We start from the raw sequence: 25120 nt of genomic DNA on the forward strand, positions 1-25120 counted from the left end.
TACTTTAGGTACTTCTCTCACCTGAGGCAGTAGTGCAGTGGCTAATGCCATATCTTTGGCCCCAGGAAGGTGAAAGAAGGAATCAAGGTCTGTGGTGATCAGCTCAGGGAGGAGGAGCAGAAAGTCCATTTACATGCGCTCCCCATTGGCAAGGATATCCTCACCTCACTTCTCCTCTCCTCAGGAACCAGGTTCAACCAGCCTCAGAACTGGTCAGCTTTGTTTACATTATCATATGGGGAACCAGTTCCTTTTATAACAGTGTAAACCGGGCCCATGATTTTCTTTAGTGAGCCTATATTTTGTGTTAGACCTGAATCAAAACAGTGGATTAAAAATGCCCATAAATTCTGGCAAAATCTGGATCCAAGCTATTTCAATTCAATTTACATTTCTGATTTTTTTTTTTTTAAATTTTTTTGAAAGATTTCAATATCTACTTTCTAAGAAAATTGTTTGGAGTGTAATCTTAAAATGCCACCTGGGTAAGTAGAAGTGAAAATGGAATAGAGCAGTGCCCAATGTGGCTCTCTGAAGAGACAGAGCTGTGTGTGTTGTGAGTCAGGTGCAGCGTGAGGATACAAGTGCTTGCCTCACAGTTGGCAGAAACCTTGCCCCTTTAAAATAAATATCATAATGACACAGAATCAGTGCCAAAGCAGTCTCAACTCTGCCACAGTATCTCCTGGAACTTGAAAGCACATAATCAAGTAAATGGGAGCTAGATACGTGCTTGCTTTTAAAATCCTCTAGCATTGCTGGCTCATGCCTCAGCCACACTTGTTTCAAATATGGCTGCAGGCTGCTGTTATCTCTATCAAAGAGAAAACAAATGTAGCTTCTGAAAGGTTTAAAAACCTTTATTATTATGAAGGGCAAGTGCAGCCCCTTCTGTATTTCATCATTTGTATGGAAAATGCAGCTGGTACAACAGTAGCAGCACCGCTCACAAAACTACAGATTAAGATTGCTGTGAAATGTGACTCAAAGGGTATGAACTTGTATCTGAAAATGTGATGCACCCTGTACATGACATTTTTCTTCCAGAACCAGCTTTAAGATCAGTTCTAGTTTCTGGCAAACTTTCTGGAAATGATATTCATTAATCTCATGACACATCACAGCCCAACAATTCAGAATACCTGTAGCTTCTTCCTCTTGTCATTTTGATTTTAAAAAAGGTAGGATTGCATTCACTTCAGTCTTCATTTTTTCACTTATATAATGCCAGGCAAATCACTTGCCTATTAAGTGACAGGAAATTGTACAAAGTTGTTTCGTACACAACTTAAAATTGACATTTGTATATATCAGATTATTAAAAGCAAATGCTAGATTGTAGGTGGGGCTGGTTACACCACCCCAACAGGTTCCATTATAATCCTGTTTTCAATTGCTTATGACTTAGACAAAAATGGCTATGACAGGGCACTGGAACTGAGAACAGGGAGCTTGTGTTTCTTACACTTCCAATGATGCCTCTGCTGGGCATGGATAGTATGGATGAGGAAGCTAATTCAAATGCAGAGAAAAGGGCTGGACCAGAGGCTGGAAGAGAGTGGAGGAAGTAGACTGGGACAAGGAGCCTGGGGGTGGGACTAGAGCTGGCAGGGGGTGGGAGACTGGGAAATGGGCAGCGAAGATTGGAGCTGGTGATGCAAGGGATTAGGAACCTGTGGGTGGGAGGGAGGAGGAGACCGAGCTCTTGAGGAACTAGGGTCCATAGGAAGAACTGAGGCTGGCTGGGCAAAGAGACTGGGACAAGAAGCTGGGGTGGGGAGGACACTGAGATTGGACGAGGAGGCTGGGGAGGGCAGTGGGTCTGGTTGTCAGTGGGGATGGGGAACATGTGGTAGAAACAGAGGGCTGGGAAGAGGGGAAAGAGATCAGATTAAGGGCCAGAGGGGTAACTGGGATTAGCTGGGCAAGGAGATTGAGAATGTGAGGGAGACTTGGACTTTCTGTGGTGGGACTAGGACTGGAATGAGAAACCGGACTTGTTTTCAAAGAGGACTAATGCACAAAAAGCAGAAGTTTGAAAGATGAAGTTTAGCATGGCCATAATCCTCATTGAGGATTTGTGACCTTTCTTTGTTTTAGAAAAACTTACTTTGATTTGATGAATCTTATAGCCATTTAATATTATAGCTTGAATACTCATTCAGTATTTTTTATTATTAGGAGGTAAGTACTTAAAGATAGGCACAATGGACCTTATCCAAGGCCCACTGGAAATCTTTCCATTGACTTCAATGGACTATACATCAGGCCAAATGTTCATGCACTTGATAAAAATGCATTTTTAAAAAGTCTTTTCTAACCTACTACATTCTACCCAAATGCTAGCCAATTTATCTCTTCTTGTTCCTCCAGTTATCTATTTTTTAGGGGGAAAAAATTAACCGAAAACTATTCTAAAGCCTTAAATCAGTTTAAGATTGATCTAAAGTTGTAAATTTAAACTGGGGGGAAAAACCCATTAATAACTAAAGGCATAAACATTCAATTGTTTCCTAGTACACTTTCCTGAAACGTATTTTATTGAAAATATCTTTTGATTGGAAAACAGTTTTCACTTTATGTAATTGTCACCCATTGGACACTGCTGCCAGATATTAGGCACTGATCATGTTTAAGGTTAGTTTCAAGAACAAAATGAAAATTAAGATAAAATCAGAAATATGTGCTGAAATCCCCCACTAACCAGATGATAGACTGCTTTCAATGAAGAAATTAAAATATGTTTGTTTTTTAAATTTAGTTTTTCCCTCCGTGAAACCTACTAGTACTTCCTGGATTGCTAAAAACATCACAGAATTCACCATTCTGTGATGACATTGCTACAATTGTCCTATGTTACATTGCCCCGTGACTTGTATTGGTCTGATAAGCAACATTAAAAGGGGTATTCAGTACCTATTTTGGGGCTAACCTTATAATCAAATTGTGGTCTCCCTGAATCAATGGAAATTTTTCCATTGACCTTGATAGCAATAGGGTTAGTCCTTTATTCTGAAAACACCAGCATGTGAGTAGTCCCACAGAAGCGCCTAAGTGTTTGCACGATTGGATCCTTAATTTTCAATGTAGCGTTACATTTCACCTTAAAATTAAAACAAATGAACAATGAAAGTCCTTTTTATGGTTGCTAAACATCCTTTTCACTGCTCACCTAGACTCTTCCTGAGTATGCTTCTGACTTCTGTCATGTCTTGGTAGATTAGTGGTGCTGCATAATCTTAATATATATATTCAGAATAAAGTTAAGGTTTATAAAAACACCCTGATTTAGAATAAACACAACAATGCAACCATCCTCTCTGTTTCCATGTTACAGAGGCTGGTTTACTTTAAACTGTAATGACAAAGTGTGGTGATTTAACAAACGTAGACACTATATTTAATGTTCCATTGAACAATTGGGTATTTCACTGCATTAGAAAGGCGGCATTGCTTTAATATCTAGGTGGTTTGGTATTTTAGTAAAATAGAGCGTATGGTTGTCTAGACACTTGTGTTCTGCAAACTGTGTTTATTATTGATGCGCTCTCTCCTCCCACTGCTGCGTTTTGCTTGGATGCTGTAACTGGACTTGGATATTTCCTGGCATCAGTGCTAACTTGGGTAAACCAGAAGCTGTAAATACAGTTCCACCGAGCAGCTTCCCCTCTCTTTAAGCACAGACACTGAATGCAGGCATTTTAATAACAGAACATATCATTTTATAGGCAGTTTTCTATCAGCAAAATCACCTCCAGTGGGAATTCCTGTTCCTTAAATGTCATACTTTTACCTAGGACTTTGTTTGTTTTATAGAGTTGATTTCCCCCCCCCCCCTTACTTCTCAGTCCATCTCCATTGGTGTCCTAGCAGACAACCTAAGGGTTTATTATGTACAAGAAGACACTCAGGAAAACTAATCCAAATTAGTTAAAGGTGTGAATTTAAAGTGGATTAGTTTAAATCACATTAAATCCCTGTGGATATTTTTATTCAGAATTGAAGTGGCCTTAATTTGATTTTGCTTAACATTAAAATAAATCTAATTTAAGGCAACTATAATTCTGAATAAGAGCATCCACACAAGGGTTTAATGTGGTTTACCTAATCCACTTTAAATTCACACCTTCAGTTAATTTTCCTGAGTGTCCCTATGTAGACAACTCCTAATTTCTTTTGTTATGAATTTGCTTTTCCTCTAAGGATTTGAAGATTTACTCCATTCATCTCCTTTGTTTAATGCCAGCAGGAATGTCTGCTTAACAAAAAAAAGTATTAATTTTAATTGTCTAATTTCATTTTCAAAGTTCTCTGTAATGCCATCCCCATTAACATTTTTACCCATTATTCCTGCAATCTGTTCTGCTCCCTGTTTCTCACCTGTCATCTCCTATGCACATGCCTGGTTCATACCTATTTTTATGCTTCCCCATAGCTTTAGAAAATGCTTCTTCCTGTTAACCTATGCAAAGTGCCTTCCTCCTCTGCTTTCAAAAATTCCTTATAAAATCTCTATTTAAAGTGTTCCAGCTGAAATACCCATTCTGTGATTGTTCTGTTTGGTTTTATTATACCCCATATGCTGTTAGACTGCAAGGTCTTCAGAGCAGGGGCATATGTTTGGCACATTTCACCTACTGTACAGTGTACAGTCAAGTTTCTAAATGTATTATTTACTGGGCCAGGATATCCCTCTCTCTTTCATTGGAGCATATCAGCTTCATTACAGCTAATCTCAGCCTCTGGTTTGCCTCCTGGGTGCAGACAAACTATACTGATTTGCTAGACACTGGGTAGAATTTTCAAAGCACCTAATTGATTCAGGAGAGTGAGTCCTATTTTCAAAAGTCAGATGAAAGTAAAAGGGCCTTAGGCTTCTAAGTGCCTAAGTCACTTTTGAAAATGGCAATCTGATTCCTTAATCACTTAAGCATTTTTTGGAAAAAATTCCTGTATGTCAAAATGTCTATTCTGTAAACCTGGCATCATGCTCATACCAGTCTGAGTTATTGCCATCACATTACAGTCCACACTTCCCTCTGAGACCCTGTCTGGCTTTGCTTCCACCATCTATTTAAGGTCTTCCCTTACAGAAGTCAAAAGCTTATGCTTATATAAAAAGTAGTTTTTGGAATTTTTTTTTCAGTATCCCCATCTTAAGGAACTGTATTTCCTTCCTGATTTATGTGATGTAAGGATTGTACATAGGCCTGGTTTATACATAAAACTTAGGTTGACTTAACTATATCACTCAGGGCTGTTTAAAAAAAAAAAAAAAAATTCACATCCTTTGCGACATAGGTAGGTTGATCTAACCCCTAGTGTAGAGAACTAGCTACTGCCTCTCAAGGAGGTGGATTTACTACAGTGATGGAAAAAACCCTTATGTTACTGTAGTGTCTACACCACAGTAACATAGCTACAGTGGTGCAGCTTTGCTGCTGTGGTGCTTGTAGTGTAGACGTACCCTCAGATGGAATAAAGAACCCAAAGAATCAAAGCTGTTACCACAACCCTGTAACTGTCCAACATGAAACAGCTTTAAACAAGGTTTCTGGTTTGGTATGCAGAGACCTCAGCCTGCTTAGTACCATGGCAAATTCATGATAAATCCTTTAAAACCTTTTATTAAAGATACAGAAAAGAAGGAAAAACAGTTAAAATATTTTAAATGTAAAGTGTTAGCTAAGGCTTTCATTTTAACATTCCTTGTTGTTTTTCCCTGTAGCTGGAGAGTTTTTAGAAGGGAACCAGTGCATTTAACAGTTGTTCGGGTGGTAATAATTGTCCCTGCTGAATTTCATTGAGATGGGGTGGAGATACTGCTGTTGCTGTTCAAGTCTAGTCCCATTTCCTAGACAGCAAAACAAGACAAACCCATACAAAGGGGGGAGAAAGGAAATGTAGCATCTACCTTTGCAATTCTTTTCTGTCTCTTGTATTGACTCTTACTTGCAGTCTCACTGCTGGAAAAATATAGGCATAGCCACATGGTTTTATCACTCCAAGACCTGGTAAACTTGTACCAGCATTGAGCTGTTTAAAGCATTGCTTTTAGCTGCCTCTCTGGTCAGAGGTTACAGCAGTGTTGCAAAATATACAGTCTTTGCTGGCTACGCCAGGTTTTTATTTAGACAGAAGGCAAAAGGAGAGGGATAGGAAAGAGAAATAAAGTGGGAAAGGAAAAGAACAAAAGTGTGTGTGTCTGTCTGTCCGTCTTTCTCATATCCCAGGTTGTGTGTGGGATTTAGCTGGAGCCAATGAAGTGGCAATGTCCTCTGGGTCCCTCTTTTTGGCCTGGGTGGGTCAGGACATGTCTAAGGATTAAGATGAAAGTCTGGGGTCACAGGAGATGGGTGTGGCAGTCAGGGACGGGGCTATGTTCTGTCCCAGTCCTCTGATGCCCCAGAAACTGCTCAGACCCACTTTTTTAGTGTTCAGGCTGCATTTTATTCTAAACCCTTCCACCCACACCAGCACAATGCTACACTATAGTTTTAAATCCTTACATCTTTCAGCCCTTCTGGCTCTAGGAAGCTCTTTCATCTTCCCCTGGACTCCTCTTCCTCATAACAAACATGTCCTTCCTGACTTCTACCAGGTTGTTCAGCTCAGGGCTCATCAGTTGCTTACCTTCCCCAGCGTCTCCTTCTGATTAGCTAATTATTCAACCAGTCATCACAGGGGGAACCGAGGTGACAGTGATCAGGGTGCTGACCCACCTGTCAGATCTCAGTACTCTGTCACACAGCTGTAATGGTAAAACTCGCTGCAGCAGTTGTTGGCAGACAGCTTTGTCTGTTTGCTAATTTCCCCCAAAAGATTTTGATTGATTGATCTATCTATCAATCTATATATAAAATAACCTTTCAGTCTCTCTTGCTGCTTTTCCCATCAACACTTATTGTGTTAGGTTATTGTGACACTTTCTGACAGCTGAGGCCCAATTATCGTAGCAGGCCTTTCTTTTGAAATAGCTCTCTTCCTGCTCACTTGTGTGTGGCTCAGGCAATCACCATTGCCTGAGCTGGAACTAACCATCTTTTTTTCTTTTTCTTTTCTGTTTCTTCTCCCGTGACACTCATCCACCTGTCGGACAACTTCTCATACTCACAATTAGTAGTGAACATGCCTGAGCTAGAATTCTTTTCCCTCAGATTCCACTTCTTTGAGTCAAGGACACAGTGCAGCCCAAGTGCAACGGAGAGAGAGAACTTTTTTTTTTTTTTTTTTTTTTTTTTTTTTTTTAAAAATAGAGAGGAAGACAGTGCAGCAGATTTCAGCACATGGTACTATATCTCATCATGGGCATTAGTCCAATCTTTCAGACCACATGTGCAAAGTTAAACCATTTTATGCCCGTCACTGGTTTTAAACTGCTGCTAAGAAATATACAAGCCTGTTACAGAGTGGAGCCAGGGTGTGAAACAACAGAAATTCAAAGTACAAGGAGTCAGGAATTGCATGTGTGGGTTTCTTAACTCTGTCCCTGACTCCCTGTGTGACCTTAGGATAATAATTTGATTGTTTACCCACATACAAAATAGGGGGCATTGAGTGTATTAATAAAATAATGTTCAGAAAGTTCATGGATCATTGCATGAAAGCACTATAGGGCCTAATGCAGCAGTCAATGAGCATACAAAACACCGGTTTGCTTCCGCTTGGCTTCCTTTGGACCAAATTATATTCTCAATCTATACTGTCTAAGCCTACCATTATTATTTTATTATTCTCAGCACTGTCTCCCCAGTAATTCACAGTTACTTGGAGGAACTAGTGATTACCACAATAATAAAGCACTAGTTTACTGATAGCTGAATTCTTAATTTTGCTAAAACGCCATACTCAGAGAAATTCATATCGATACAGGATAGAAAAAACTGGAACTCAAACTCCAATCCCTAGGTGAATGGTTAAAGCAGAGAGCCACCCAAACAAAATTCTTTTTTGTATGCTTACAACATGCTGTCATGTTAGGAGACAGCTTGGTCCTTTGACAGTGAATTTCTGTATTCTTCCATTGTCAGCTGCCATACTGTTTGCACCATTAAGTAAATGTCTTCCAAACCAGGCCCCAGGGAGCTATTACAGAGCAGTATGCGTCATAAAAACAGCAGATTTTGCTTTTCTGTCATAGAGTGTACCTGGCATAAAGGCACATTTAGTGCAACCAGCTACACAATTTCCTTATCATGCCGTGTCACATTTGTTCAGTATTTCCTAGAACAGAGCAAGTAGTGTATGCAAAAAACAACACCCCCCTCCACCTTTTTGTGACCATTGATTTGATTTTTTTTTTTTTTTTAAATAAAGTTGCTTAAACTGCGTTCACCTCACTTTTGTTTTCAGCACCTATTTTAGTGACCTTGTTTCCTGGCAGGCTTGTCTGCAAAAAGAATAAGTTTTAAGCAAATATTCTACTATTAACTGAAAGCATATTTGGAATTTACAATTTCAAGTGTACAGATAAAAAAATCTAGTTTTAAGTTATCCAGTCAGGGAACAGAAATATCACGTGACCTATGTTTTCAGTTAAAAATGTTTGAATTTTGAATATTTAATGTTCAGTGCAATATTTGCAGTGAATAGTTTGTGAGCAATCCACAGGCTGAAATATGTTCACATAAAACGTTGATCAGATATTTTAGAAGAAGGAACAAAATAAATGAAAAATATTATTTGTTTGCAGACATTTCAAGAACAGAAATAAAAGCTTATTTGCTACTAATAATTTGTTGTGAACAGTTTACTAACTGTATTTGTATAGTGCACAAATCCTTCACCACTTTCCACAAACATGAAAGAACAAATATTGTAAGTCTTGTTGTGCATGCCACGTAAAAAAATCTGATGTTGCCTATAATAAACTTTAGTTGAATTTGAATGACAGATTTCATCCGAAGCTTTGTTCAGTAATTACTGTTATTACTATTCACTAGTAGCAGCTACTAGCATTCCTGAACCCAAGGTCATGGTAGCATTTTTACACAAGATTTCTGGTTTCAGACTCTGCATACCTGTAATTTAAAAATAGATTTTAAATAGTAGATTCATAGATTCCAAGGCCAGAAAGGACCATTGTGATTATCTAGTCTGAACTTCTTGATAACACAGGCCATAGAATTTCCCCAAAATAATTACTAGATCATATCTTTTACAAAAACATCTAATTGGATTTAGAAATGGACAGTGATGGTGAATCTACCATGACCATTGGTAAATTTTTCCAACGGTTAATTACTCTCATTGCTTAAAAAAAATTATGCCTTATTTCCAATCTGAATTTGTCTAGCTTCAACTTCTAGACATTGGATGATGATATATTTACCTGCTGACGTGGCAGGTTCGGCCGATCGTGGCCCCCACTGGCCGCGGTTCGCTGTCCTGGGCCAATGGGGGCGGCGGGAAGCGGCGCGGGCGAGCGATGTGCTAGCCGCGGCTTCTCGCCGCCCCCATTGGCCTGGGACGGCGAACTGCGGCCAGTGGGGGCTGCGATCGGCCGAACCTACAGTGTCAGCAGGTAAATAAAACTGGCCCGGCCCGCCAGGGTGTTTACTCTGGCGAGCCGCGTGCCAAACGTTGCCGACCCCTGCTCTGGTATATTGAAGAGCCCATTATTAAAAATGTATCCCCCATGATACTTGTAGACTGTAATCAAGTCACCTTTTACCCTTCTCTTTGCTAAGCTAAATAGATTGAGCTCTTTGAATTTTTTGTCTTGAGCCTCTTTGGTGTTTCATGTAGAATATGGTAAAGGAATCGATCAGCATCTTTCCTAGGAAAATAGTGGAAGGTGTATCTCCTTTCTGTGAACCTGTAACTCCAAGCAAACCCATAAATATAACCAGAAGTATTAAGTTTTTGCAGCTGAAACTGTAGGTTTGATTATTGCTCTAAATAGAATTTTTTAGTGATAACTGAAAGTTATTCTAAGCATTTGATTCTGGCTATCACAAATTAAGAATAAAGTGTGAGTAGACGTTAAAGCAGTGTCCTAGGAGACATATTCCCCATCTGTAAAATGGGAATAATGATACGTACCTATCTCACAGAAGTGTTGCTAAGCTTAATTGACTATTATAAACTGGCTAGGGGTCCTCAGATGCAAGGCACTATATAACTTATCAATTATTTTTATCAGTGGTAATAAATACAATTAACTACACTCACTTTTCACTGTTCTTTTTTTCTTTGTCTGCTTGCATTAAAGACAGGAGGTCCCCAAGGAGAGAAAAACAAATCCTACCCACCTTAAACCTCTGTTACCATGGTGCACATTTTTGCTCTTTGTGGAGCAATGTTAAGGTTGCATAATACTTTCATTATAAATCAGTCTTCAGATGCCCATTATTTTGATACGCTTTGTTTATGCTGCAATTTTCCATGCTTCTTACCTACCTCAGGTGCATTTTTATTTTTAAATCTGAGCACAAGATAGTGAAGCCATTTCTATGATGAAGTTAATGGAGAAATAGGTGGCTCTGTCAATGTTTTAACAGGTCTAGGCCCTGATTCAGCAAAGTACTTAGGCATGTTTCTCCTAACTTTAAGCACATCACTAGTCCATTTGAACTGAATGGGACTACTCATGTATTAAAGTTATACTTGCGTGTAAGTACTTTGCTGAATCAGGGCCCTTGTGCCTTCCAGGTATGGAGCAGGAACTTGCAATTTGCAATGAAGATATTGCTAGGGTCAGGAAGGTGCCTTTCACTGTTTCCACGTAAATCCAACCAGCTCATTTATAAGCCACAGGCCACCTCAACTTCTAGCATTTCCTAACGTTTGAGAGCAACTGAATATTCTCTTAAACTAGTTTTCTGTATGGAATATTATTTATATCCACAATGAAAGAACAACATATAACTTTGCCTGCCTCCTTGTTCTTCCCCTACTCTCACACTTTCTTTCAGTAATGGAGCAAAGTAGCAAGAGATGCCAGTTCAGCAGTAATATCACACTGAATTTATTTTCGCTCTAAAACCACCAATTTAATGAGCATAATATCACACATAAGAGATCTTAAAAAGAAATGTAATTACAAAAATCTAAAATAGGAAGTATTTACAGAAAATACATCACATTTACAAATAATATGAAAGATAGCATATTACTTCCTTAAAATAGCCTTAGATAAGATACCATAATAGCCCATTTTAATGTTTTTTTTTATTGTTATACTGAAAGAAACTACCTCTCCTTTCCAACTCTCTCATTTCCCTACATTTCCTCCTTGTGGTCTTCAGGGCTGAGAACGCAGGTCAGCAAGCAGGATTATACATAGAGAAAGAAATGTGAAAATATGTGGGGTTTGCTGTCAAACAAATTAATTTGCTCATTACACTTAGTTTTCTCTTACAGCTTACTCCACAGGAGGCAAAATCACTGCCCTGTATGATCAAACAAATGGTTTGCTGTGTTGCTGAGCTTATGGAAAAAATCACTTTTTCATGATGTACAACATAAACCTGCAATAAGACTGCTTTTATGACAGATTGAGTCAATAATGTTCTATATTCTGAGTCCATCTTTTCTTCTATATAGCTTTCAACTGAATAATCACCCTTCTAAAATAGCTTTGATGAAAGCTATCATCTGATTGGCTAAGTGTTCCCATCCATTTACATGTGTATACACACACACACACACACAGAGACTATAATTTTGTGCGCATTACTTGATTAGTGACAACTAACCATTGTAGCTGAACTTTCAAAAATTGATCAGTCTATAAAGATTTTTTTTTAAAATAATTAAATTTCAATAATACATTCAAAGAAACTGTGATATACTGGCACACATTTAGGAGGCAGCTAAATTTGTCAAATATATTATGTTGTTTATTATATGCTTAAATCTTGTGTCACATCACAGACACATCCATAACAACTTGTCCTGCCTGGGGTATTCTTGTTAAAAATTTCACAAGACCAATAATGGAATGTGCAGCTGCAGTTCCCTCAGGATAGGCTTCAGCCCTACTGGTGTGGTGGTATTGCCAGCAGCCAGTACCTATATTATCCATGGTGTGTGGATAAATAAAGAAGGTCAGTCGCCTGGGCTGTCTCCCATTCACTTTTCACCGGTATTAAGTCTGACCTGAAGTTTTTAAAATTCATGTATATTTGGAAAAGTTCAATACGTTTAAATTACTTAACACTTATGTTTACTGTTAACGTTAAAGATGATTTTTTAAAAAAAGACTCTGACTCTCAGATCTGCCCCTTTATAACTGCTCTTGTTTGGGAGGGAAAATTTAAAACTGATTTTAGTCTTTCGGTATTTGAATGCTGAGCTTGCCCTCATTTGGTATTTTATTTAGCTCTTTGAGGTAAGTTTAAATGTCTGTTTGAGCTGGCTGCCATAGTCCAATTTTCTGAGAAAAATCCATCCATAACTGTCAAGTCTCTTCCTTATATAAACATTATGTAATTGTAGGGCCTCTTCCTCTCTCACTGGTTCCCTTTACTGACACGGACATCACTACCATTCTGAGTCCTGACCTAACTCAACAAAGGAGCAACAAACTAGACCTAGGAATAGGGCTGCACCTCACACACGCACTACGAAGGAGAAGATAGATGAGAGCTCTGCTCCTAGAGCATATTCCTGGCCATCTTACCCCCTACCCTCTCCCAGCTCCATCAAAATGGGGCGTGGGGGGGTCACTGGTGAAATTCTACTCTTAGGCAATATGGGGTACAAAGGTGTGTTTCAAGTTTAGTATTTTTTATTCTAAAAAAATAGTAAAAATGTGTTTTCTAGAGAAACAAGACATGGTATCCCAAATCTAAATAACTCTCTCAATGTCAATTTAGGAACATGACTCCCACTATTTTAGTCACATGGGGGTCTTTGCCATGGGGACACCGTGATGGGGAAAAAAAGTTAACTATGACTACTCAGTTAAAGAAAGGAAAAGACCATATGAAATAAAGCAAAACACAAACAAGCGATAATGGTTACCACAGTCACAATCTCTTCTGGATGCTTCTCCGAGGAGAGCTTTTAACACAGATTACACTTCTGAGAGTGGGACTGCCTCTGGTGGGGGACTCTTCCCTTGGTAAGGTTAAGACCAAAGGCTCAGATCCACCAAAGGACTTAGGCACCTACAGTGGGAATTAGATGCCCAAGTCCAAAATTTAGGCACCACTGATGTTTTCGGACCCCCAGTTCAACTGCTAGCTTACTCTGGAGGTGCCTAAAATCCTTCAGTGCCTACATTTCTCCAGATGAAGTCCCACAGGTGCCTAAGTTTCTGCCTCTGGGAATTGGCACTGCTGCCTCAGTTTAAGCACCTGGGAGCTTATCTCATGCCCAACCCCAATGTGATCCTTAGACCAGGTAAAGATAGGCATTTCCCCGCCTATTTTACCTGCAGGGCCCAATCCGATAAGCATACTCAAAGCATGCCTAATTTCACACAAAATGGTGAGGGTGTGTGTGTGGCAGGGGAGTGGAGGTGGCCTCCCTTAAACTTTTAGCCCAGTGGTTATGGAACTCCTCCTCAGCCTTACAAGGCCTAAGTCCCTCTGTGGGGGTTTTGCCAAAGTGGATTGAATAATAGTTAATCCTGTTTCAGTGCATCACAAATACTAAAACACTTTATAGATGGGCAAAAGAAGAGCTGAGCCCAGGCTGGGAAGGCGTCTGGCCTGTGAAAGAAATACCTGGAGTTTTAAGCTGCAAGCAAGAGCAGCTTGCCTTGAAGAAACTCTGCAATCTGCCTAAAACAACATTTAGGGTGAGAAATTACTGCTTGTAACCAGTTTCTTTAGTGTTAAGCTTAACTTGCGTGTTTGTTTCATTTGCTGGGTAATCTGCTTTGATCTGTTTGCTAACCCTTATAATCATGTAAAATCTATCTTTTGTAGTTAATAAACCTTGTTTTTGTATTCTCTGAAACCAGTTTGTGGAATTCATAACTGGGGGGCAAAAAGCTGTGCATATCTTCCTCTCCATGGAGGGAGGGAGCGAATTTTATGAGCTTACGCTGTACAGTTCTTTGTGCAGTACAAAACAATACAATTTTGGATTTACACTCCAGAAGGGGTGTGCACTTGAGTGCTGGGCAATTCCCTAGCTGAGCCTTCCCATGCAGAGCTGATGTCAGTGTCTGTGTCTTTCTGCAACTGGGTGTTTCCCTAGCTGTGTGTGTGCTGGAGGAGGCTTGAGGGGCTGGCTCAGCAGGACAGGGTAAGGGAGCCCAGGCTGGTGGAACAGGCAGGCTCAGTGGTACCCCAGTACATCAGGTGGCACCCCGGGGGGGAGGAAGAAACCCATCATACAACTTTCTCCATCCCATAATGCCATCTGTATCTCAGAATTTTCATGCCTTTTTTAAAAATTGCACACTGTCTGCCATCTCTGACAGAAGCATGGAGCTCGCACAGCTCTGCTCTATTGTCATGAACATTGCAAACATGGGATGAACAATCTTCTGGTGTTTGGAGAGCCACAACAATGGGGGCCCGTGATGATTTCTTCAAGGATAGGTTGCTGAGGGACCTAATGAAAAACAACTCAAGGTTGTTGGTGACAATCAGGAAGCAGCTGCAGATGGTGGTGTGCCACTTTGGGGCCCAAAAGTCAAGTACTGACTGGTGGGATTGCATCATAATGGAGGTTGGATGATGAGCAGTGGCTGCAGAACCTTTGGATGTGAAAGGCCACGTTCCTGGATCTGTGTGCCGAGCTCACGCCAGCCCTCCAGCTCATGGACACCAGAATGAGAGCTGGATTGATAGCTGAGAGATCAGTGGTGATCATACAATGAAAGCTTGCAACACCAGGTTGCTAATATCAGTGGAAAATGACTTTGGAGTTGAAAAGTCCACAGTGGGGGCTGTTGTCATGCAAGTGTTTAGGGCCATTAACAGGGAGTGGAGTCTCAAACAGATCCTGGCTTCAGGCATAGCTGGACCTTCCCGCACTCCACTGCATGTCCCTCCTCCTCACTGTTCATGGCAGGGTTCTCCATCTTGGGTTCCACTGAGGTATCTGCAGTGGTCTTCAGATTGCTGGTGGGGTCTCCGCCAGCATACATCTCACTGTAAAAGTAGCAGGTCTGCACTTGGTATCAGATCAACTGTTGGCCCCCCTACCTCAGTTCCTTCACTTTCACACGCTGCTGCTGTTGATTGATGCCTATCATACCCCTTCCCCTGCATCCCCTGGGCAATCTTTTCATAGATGACCCTGCTCCTATGACTGGTCCATAGCCATGCCTGGGCAGCCTCTTCTTCCCACAGGCTCAGGAGATCCAACATCTCCCGTCTACTCCAGGTAAGAGAATGTCTAAAGCTTGTAGTCAGCATGGTTGGTTGGGCAGTTGCACACAACAAGGGAGAGTTGCTAAATGAGCTCGCTAAGCTAGGCAATCAGGAAAAGGCATCAGAAAAACACGAGGGCTTTAAAGGAGGGGAGCTCTTCCGGGCTATATGACCGTGGGCAGTGGAGTTCAGAATTGTGACCAGAGCAGTCATTGTCAGGTACAGTTGGACAGCTAACTATTGGAGGACTGTTAGGGTCAATTCAGGACACGCAGTATCTACAGTTGCACTGTGTCGACCCTAGTACATCAACCATGGCTTAGCACTGTTCGGGGAGGTGGTGTTACTGTGCCACTGTAGCAGGTGCTTATATGGGTAGGAGACAAATTTTACTGTAGACACATGAACAAATAAACCGATGCAAAGCAAAATACATTGACCTAACTTGGTGGAGTAGATCAGACCAAATTTTCAGAGCATTTTTAAGGATGAGGTTTTAACTTTTTCTTCTCTTCAGTCCATTTTCTGAGACATCCCTTTAAATAATAATAATTAATGGAGATATCCCATCTCCTAGAACTGGAAGGGACCTTGAAAGGTCATCGAGTCCAGCCCCCTGCCTTCACTAGCAGGACCAAGTACTGATTTTGCCCCAGATCCCCAAGTGGCCCCCTCAAGGATTGAACTCACAACCCTGGGTTTAGTGGGCCAATGCTCAAACCACTGAGCTATCCCTCCCCCAAGCTTAGTTTCATCAGGGTTTAATAGCAACTGAAATTCTGCTTCCAGTAAGTCTAAGCATTCTTATATCATATATAAAGATTTTCCAACACTCAAATTAGTCTTTTTAGGTTTAAAAACTCTAAGAACTATTTAACTTTAAAGAGTCCTTAGAAGTTTGTTTGCTTTATTTTTAACAATTCTTGAGAGGTGATTCTTGTCTTTCTGTGTTTGGTAAGGAAACTGCTTATGTATTGCCAGATAACTAATTCATTCCCCGATTAAATGTCAATAATTTTATACACAAATGGCTTCTGGTATTGGTAACCAATCTAGCAAGGTTATTCAATTCCATGTTAGTACATAAAGCATCTTTTCATTTATATAGCAATGATATTAGGAAGTTATTATATTAGAAGCGTTGCATTTGGATAACATTTGCAAATATACATCTCAAAAGAAGTTGATGTGACCTTTTAAACACTTAGGGAATAAACAAAGGCTTTTTCTAAAATATTTCTCATTTATATGTATTTTTGTTAGATGAAGATTTTAGAATATTTATAAAAATTTACTTTCAATAGGGAAATTTTTTAGCACCTTTTGAGTATGTTTACCAAAGACTCTTTTCTTGCAAAAGGGGGGCAAAAAAGACCATTTTTACAACATAGTTTTATTACTTCTGATAACATCTCTAAGTTCCTCTTTGTCCTAAACAGAACATCCTTATATATATATTTTTTTAAGTCAGGACTTTTCTAAAACATAAATAGTTTGTGAAGTCTTATACCAGACTAGTGTGTCTTCAGTTTTGATAAGGCAATCATATTGGTTGCCTGCTCTTTGAGCAACTGGTTTTCATATTTATAATCTACAGTTTATAACATTTACAACTTGCAGTTCCTATCCAATATCCATCCAAAGCACAGTTACAATAACTAATATTTATATACGCCTTTCAAAACAGCATAAAAGAAAATCATATGTAATGTTAAAGCAAAGTAGAAGTTACAAACTGCATTTCAGAGCCTGCTAAACATTCTTTGGGGTAATAAATATAGTGTTATCTCCCTTTGACACTTGAAGTCTGTACCTAGATGACAAAGAAGCAAATTTCCTAGCAGTTCCTTTAAATTAGCCTGAAAATTTCTTTTAATAACAAACATGTTATCCTCTAAGCATACTGTATATGAAAATACTTGTATCTCATTCAGTGAAGGTGCAAGTAAGTTTGTAATGACCTAACATTATCAGAATAAATTATATGTAATAACCATTTTGGCATCAATACTGAGGTTTTCCACATAGCAAATTTATTTTCATTATTTCATGAATTTTGAACATCAGATCTCCATACTATTTTCAGCCTTTGATTATGAACTCTGGCTACATATATACAGACAATATAGCTGCCAGAGGGGATTGAACTGGAGGCCTTTTAGCATCAAAATATATTTTTTTATCTAAGGTCTGAAAGGCGGTCAATTCTTGACTACTTTGTTTTTGCACTTCAAAAATAGTACATGTTTGTTTCTAACTTTCCTCTTTCCTCACCTTGTAGTGTGAGTAGACTCAATCACATACGATTAAAATAATGTGACCATAACAGCATCCCAAGGCCAGAGGGCAAGGGGCTCCCTGGTATCTGGCAATGAATTTCAGCTGTCTTGACCAGTGTACACCAATTCATTGATTTCATGATCTGTATTTAAAATGTGCCCTGTAATATATCATTGGAAAACACACTGGTGAATAGTATCATTGTGAAATATATGTATTAATACTATATGTGGAGTTATAGATGTTCTCTTATAATGTTTTGAAGTATGTATTTGAAGTCGATAACAGGTCTGCCCAGCTCTTGAATACAAATGAAGCAGGTTTGATAAGTGACAATGGGATTGCAGTTTAGATGGTAAACAGAGCCATGAAAGCTCACAAGGTAGCTACAGAGTCAGCATGTCCAGGTCACAAAGGAATGAGTATTTGCTTGTCTGACCAGCCTGGTCATCAGGCAGAGACAATGATTAATACATGCAGGGTAAACAAAGCCACCAAGAGAGCAAGTGGGGAAAGGTGGCGACTTAACAATCTCCACTGGGGACGGAGATGGCACCCGCAGGAAGCCTTCCTCTTGCAGCAGGATCAATGAACTTTGAGAGATGCTTTTCAAAAACTAAAGAGGCCAGAGCTCTTGAGGTCACAGAAGGATGGGTCCTTCAGCCAAGGCAGATTGAAGTCTCTGGACATTGATTATAAGCAAGAAATCTGCTTAGGCAAAGATTGTAATTGGCTGAAATTAAGTTTTATTCTTAAAAGCATATTCCTACTTTGGTTTGTTTGTAATACTTTCTGACCTTTATTTCTTGTGCTTGGTATTACTTAACCTATAACTTTTGTTTAATAAACTTGTTTTACTTCTTACTGTAAACCAATCCCCTGCTTTGATTAGAATGAGGTGTTAGTTAACTCCAGTGAGGTGGTAAGCTGTTGATGTATTGTTACTTTAAAGGAAACAGCAAAGTTAATAATTTCTCTAAGAGTACCAGGAAAGGGCTGGATGCTTTAGGGCAGATGGTTTTGGGGAAATATGGGACTGGGGGTGTGTTTGGGGTCACCCCTGCATAAGGTAACTGGGCAATAGACTAGAATGAGTCTGTTGTGTTGTAGGTAGTTGCTGGGGTCTGAGCGCTGAATCAGAGCTGCAAAGCATGCAGATGCTCAGGGGACTGCATGCTTGTTTACTGGCTGTTGGTGTCCAGGCTGTGAGCCACAGCAGCAGAACATTTAAGGCACCCAAGGTTATAGGGCAGGAGGTGTCACAACCCCTCACTAGTCTGGATTGCACCTCAGAATGTGGCAAATAGACATAGAATCATAGGAGATTAGGGTTGGAAGAGACCTCAGGTGGTCATCTAGTCCAACCCCCTGCTCAAAACAGGACCAACCCCAACTAAATCCTGTTGCTTTGAAGATTACTTTTAGTGGAAGTTGTTGTCTCTTATCGGTAATTCAATAAATATAAGGATTTTGAGAAGTGTCTGCAGGTTGTCCTGGTTTGGATTAGGGTTTTTCATTTTAGGAAGAGCAGTAGCTCTTTCGTTTATTTATGGAAGTCTCTCCAGGTATAAGATTAACATATAAGCCATACTGCACCCTTGATTCAGACTGAGCCTCTAATTCTGCAATTGTCTGCATTCACGTATAGATTTCTGGCCTGATTTTTTTTTTTTTTTAATTAATTTAGAAGGCCTGGTGTATAATCAGTCTTGCATGTTGACTTTGCAGATTCCTTTTGCTATAATATGTCTGGATGAGGTCACATTTTTATTTGCTAATAAAATAGTACACTATGATCTGGTATGATACTGTATGTGAAACCACTGTATGTTGGGAAACAATGGAGAACATGAGCTGTTTTTGCTGAAAGGAGATATGGAGATCTAGATTTAAACTTCAGATTTCTACTAATATTTTCAATAGAAGATCCCTCTAGATCATAACTTTGTTTGTAAATTCTGAGCAAATGGTGATGTGATTTCAGGGGAAATGGCTGTTGGTAAGTCAACTTACCCTGATATTTGGTCATGTCTTGGTATTATATCGCACCTTGCAACAATGTTTTATGCTAATAAGTATTAAGATACATGTGGTGCATGGTAAAAATCTGGAAATATGAACTAGAGTTTACTACATTTAATTAGAGCTATTATTTGAAAGGGGTTTACTGATTAATAGACTAATGAACAGTAATCAATTGCTGGAAGCATTCTAGGAGGTTCATAAAGAACTGTATTCATCATTCTATTCAGCATGCCTGTCCTGCCGCAGAGGAATGTGTGTCTCTGGTTATCATTGCCAAACTGCATCTTCTGATTTCTAAAATAAAACCACTTGCTTAAAAGATTAGTTTGTTGTTTATGGGAAAAAAAGGGGCATCTAAAAAAAATGATACCCAAAAGCATGGTAGTTATAGTTTTGCATCCCTTTGCATGATACATCATGGAATTGAAGCCTCCTGTCACTTCTTTTTCTTTTATATTGTGTTAGTGAGAGAGTTCAAAGCATTTCTACAATGACAGATAATGACTCATATTTGTTACTATGCTTTTTCAGCCACTATTTATGTATGTTTATTTTCTCACCTTCATATAGTCCTCCTTGATTTTTGTCAGTGATTTTCCTCTTCTACTTAGAACCATGCTTCTGTGGATTCTATGGGACCTGGAGGGTAATGCAGAGAGATACTTTGTCTTCCTTAGATGCCCAGGACCTGCTGGGGTTTTTTGTACTGACAGGTTTGATGGGTTTTGACCCTGCCTGTTCCATTGTAGGAGGAAGGCATGAGAAGCAAACATCCTCTCAACTTACTGGAGAGATCTATGGTGAACTCTGCTGGTTGAAATTGTTTTGGCAAAAAAAATAAAAATAAAAGATTTGTCTAACATGGGGGAAATGTAGGCCAATGTCAGTGTACCATTGCATCTGGCCGTATTCGAAGTCCAGGCCTTGAGGCAACTCTGATACTTGAACTTTCACTAGATGAGAAATAGGTCTGATTTATACTCCGAACATTTTACATATGCACAACAGCTGTTCTGGCCTCAAATTTAAAGCACATGTTGCTGTGAAACCGTTTTTGGAGGATTGAGAGGTATTTATGCTTAGATTCAGTTATTCATTTCTTGCTGGTATAGGCTTTAGAGTACCATGGCTATTACTAAGTCCATTACTCTTGCTAGATGAACTCTGAATTTGGAATGGAAACATAATTCTAGGCACGTATATTTTCTTAAGTATTTGTGTAATTAAAGAATCTAGGTCTTTGGCAGAGACCTTAACATTTAAATGTTGCTACTGGAGTTCTGGTAAATGAGTCTGTTGAACTTTAAAGCATTTCTGAACACCGCAGATAGTGACACTGTTGTATAGGCTGAGTATGCATGATGGGGTTCTTCCTAACACCGTCTCAGGAACAGAAAGACGATTCAAGTGCAAACTATTAGAGAGCCTTAGAAAAGAGATCCCAGGAAGGATATGCCTCTGATTTGGCTTAGTCTTTGGATAGCCTGTTAGGTCTCTGAAAGCCTACCTTCAGACAGCATTTCCTCCAAATGTTAAATGTTTTCTTTAATAGCATTATTATACTTGAAAATTATACTTCTGGGAGTAATGTAATAGAACTGGCAAATACTATTTTTGAATACGGTGATGTCATTATTGGTTTCCATTAGAATTTAAATTGTTGATTTTTATCCATGTACCCCAAGTGCCTTTGGGTGAGACTGACTCTCCCTATCTGATACTGAGACAGAAACAGTCAGCAGCAGCATTGAGCTGGAGCTCTGTTGGCTCATAAGAGGAAGAACTTCTGGCAAAGTGTCCTCCATAAAGGGCCCTCCGTTTTGGAAATGCTTTTCCATCATTTGGAAAAGAAATAATAGTTCGACCTCCAGGGCATGCTACATTGCCTATCTGCTTACTAAGACACAAAGGTCCTATAAAAAATGATGTTTAATGGAGGAAAAGAATAATTTCTGAGCTTAATTTTTTATTTGGTCATTTTCTCGTTTGTAAGTTAGGAGTAGCTGCTGGTTTTGCTTTTGATTTGATGGTCATTTTAATTTTGGGCTAAGGTGCCCATAGCCCACGATGGATATTTTTCAATTATATCTAAATAAAAATTAAAATGGTGGAAGTATTACTGGCTGAAAAATCATATTGGCAGCTGGTATTCACCATGCTGTAGGGTTAACTAATCACCTTAGATTTATAAAGCACTTTCATCCTTAAAAATCTGAAAACTGTAGTGTTTCTCAGCACCAAAGAAAATTTGTACATTGACTGAATTAAAGATTTGACATTCTTAGCCATCATTCTCTGAACATACCTTTTTTTTTTTAAACTAGGCCTTGATGACTGCCTCCAGCAATACATTAAAAATTTTGAAAGGGAAAAAATCAATGGAGAACAGCTGTTGCACATCACTCATCAAGAACTTGAAGAACTGGGAGTCACTCGCATTGGACACCAAGAATTGATCTTAGAAGCAGTTGATCTGCTCTGTGCATTGGTAAGTAGGCTGTTTTTTGGGGACATTCATTTTAATAATATAGGCTTATGCATCTCCTAACCAAAGCTAAGATAATGAAGACTGCATGAAATACAGCACCTTCACCAATTCCTGCCTTACTTAAATATTGTTCCTTATTGCTTCAAAATAGGATGTATTTGCAGATGCTTCTGTAAGTACAAATGAATTAACCATTTTCCTTCTGAAAACGTTAATATTATTTTTAGTCTTTTTCCATAGATTGTCTTTGTCTTCTCCTTTAGCTTCTTGAGTGTCGTATTCATATGCCGTGCATGATCAGCACTGGCATCCTTATGGCCCAATGATTGTATACCATATGCCCTCACATTCCACTGAACTTTACCATAGTATAGTAAACCATATAGTTCCTGCATGTGCAAGGCATGCCAGCACTCTAGGAGTTAATGCAGAAATTGTGGAGGATGTGTGAATTAGACTGGAAGATGATTTTAAAATTAATTTTAAACCATTTTTGCAAAAATCACAATAGACTTTACCCTAAACATTAAATACTGACACCATGTGATCAGTTTGCTAGCTTTGTAGTAGCACAGTTTTAATGTGCAGAAGAGTCAAGTTTGGAAGCAAACTTATTTTCTGGCTGGTGAAAAGTTACTGAGTTACATACGCCCTGTTCAAGTTGTCTGGGTGCCAGTAATGTACTGTACTTTTTTTTCTCTTAAAATGCCTCCTACCAGTTGATAAAATTAAATGTAATGGTACCAATCTTAAAAAAACACCACCACCACCACCACCAAATGTTGTCTGAAGTTGTCCAGGTAAGGCTCAGAGGCAGAGGGACTTGGATACAAGAGAGTATAAATTGTAATTAAAAAGAGGGGCATGTTTTATATGTGATGAATAGTCTGGGAGCCCAGGCTTCAAATTTTTGGCTATGTAGTACCTCATATACAGAAAGCAACAACTGTTTTTTTGATAGAAGTGTCACTTCGGTACTTATCAAGGCTGTATGTGGTGGTGTAAAGCTGGAGAAAGGTATGCCAGTGCAAGATTTTTTCAATATGTATAGCCTCATAAAATGCCAAGACACTGTAGTCTTGATGACAAGTGTCCTAGACATCTTGCTGATATTCTTCATTACAGTAAAGACTGTACTCCATTCAATAGGTGATTCTGGCAGCACTGGATGGTGCTATTAAAATATTTTCATTAGGGCTATCAAACGATTAAAAAATGAATCAGGATTAATTGCAGTTTTAATTCCACTGTTAATAATAGAATACTGTACCATTTTATTTAAATATTTTGGGTGTTTTCTACATTTTGAAATATATTGATTTCAACTACAACATAGAATACAAAGTACAGTGCTCACTTTATATTATTATTTGTATTACAAATATTTGCACTTTAAAAAAGAAACAAAAAAGTAGTATTTTTCAATTCACCTCATAGTACTGTAGTGCAATCACTTTATCATGAAAGTGCAACTTACAAATGTATAATTATTTTTTTTTCCATAACTGCACTGGAAAAAAAAAAGTAAAACTTTAGAGCCTACAAGTCCACTCAGTCCTACTTCTTGTTCAGCCAATCACTAAGTTCATTTACAGGACACAGAATGTATTAGAATTTCTCCATGTTGTTTCTATCTTAGATCTCATTTCAAGGGATAAACATAAATGATTGATTGGATGTGCATGTGATTACAATCTAGTTGAATTATGTGTGGTGAGGTTCTATGGCCTCTGTCATGCAGGAGGTCAGATTACATTATCATAATGGTCCCTTCTGGTCTTAAATTTTATTAATATTAATCATATTGGGAGCAAGTTGAACATACTGGGAGTAGCTGTAAGAAAAACATTAACGAACATACAGAATTAGCTTTGATTATGGCTGTAATCCTTTTAATTTTTTTGGTGAACATTTTGGGAAGTTAAGGTTTATTTGTATGGAAAAACCATTTGGACCTGTATCTGAGATTAGTTTAATCACAAAATAAAACTTTAGGGGCAGAGACAGATGTAGCATTTAGATATTATGTTATCCAGTCAAAGAACAGTAACACTAGTCCATGAGCTAAATGAGCAATCACACAGCTCAAATATTGAATGTACACCTCTCATTCCTGAATTCATTTGGACAAGAGATCATCTTTGTGCTAACTGGAATAAGGCAAGTTGTTGGAAGTAGAGGGGTTGTTTGAGAAGGAGATGATGGGAGGAGGAAGTAGGAGCCAGGGACTTTGGTATTGCATAATGTGTGCTTTCATTACACTGGTCTACAATTTTTGAGAAGTCGTCTGCTTCAGAGATAAAATGTGCTATTGATTATGTATTTTGATGTGCCGAATTCAAAAATGACAATTAAAACAACTGATTGGCTACTGTTTCTAAGATATTTAAGTTTTTACGTTTTTTATGTCTATGTATATTGTGTAGATAGTAGAGTTTTAATCATAAATTGTAAACCTAGGTCTTTTCATGTGTTTATGGTTGCTTTACATGATAATATTTCACCTGTCCTGTTTATGTAACACTTTAAAAATCAGCAAAAGGGTTATATAAATAAAATTTATTATGAAACAAAAGGCAAAAAACTATTCTGTACATAGTTTAGTCCTATTCAGTGTCTACTCGGTGCTTCTTGGCTTGTCTCTTGTATTCTTTAAATGGAGCATCTCTTGTCACTGTCCAGCAATAGTCTGCAAGCATTGATGGGCTCCATTTGCCCTGATAGCGTTTCTCCATTGTTGCAATGTCCTGGTGAAATCGCTCGCCATGCTTATCGCTCACTGCTCCGCAGTTTGGTGGAAAAAAATCTAGATGAGAGTGCAAAAAATGTATCTTTAGTGACATGTTGCAACCAAGGCTTTTGTATGCCTCGAGGAGGTTTTCCACCAACAACCTGTAGTTGTCTGCCTTGTTGTTTCCGAGAAAATGTATTGCCACTAACTGGAGGGCTTTCCATGCCGTCTTTTCCTTGCCACTCAGTGCAAGGTCAAATGCATCATCTCAAAGAAGTTCACGAATCTGAGGACCAACAAAGACACCTTCCTTTATCT

General features: G+C 38.9%; 1 protein-coding gene across 4 annotated transcripts in view; it reads left to right on the forward strand.

Annotated features, from left to right (window-relative positions):
- LOC112103386 (connector enhancer of kinase suppressor of ras 2-like) overlaps positions 1-25120 on the forward strand; it is a 526129-nt gene that overhangs the window by 132356 nt on the left and 368653 nt on the right. For all 4 annotated transcript variants that reach the window (XM_026652993.1, XM_026652992.1, XM_026652995.1 and 1 more), the window contains exon 2: positions 21908-22071. In XM_026652993.1, the coding sequence (XP_026508778.1) occupies positions 21908-22071 (164 nt within the window). The remainder of the gene's footprint in view (positions 1-21907; positions 22072-25120) is intronic.

This window comes from Terrapene carolina, unplaced genomic scaffold, assembly GCF_002925995.2.
Source record: "Terrapene carolina triunguis isolate 2854851 unplaced genomic scaffold, T_m_triunguis-2.0 Scaffold131, whole genome shotgun sequence".
Classification (NCBI taxonomy): Eukaryota; Metazoa; Chordata; order Testudines; family Emydidae; genus Terrapene; species Terrapene triunguis.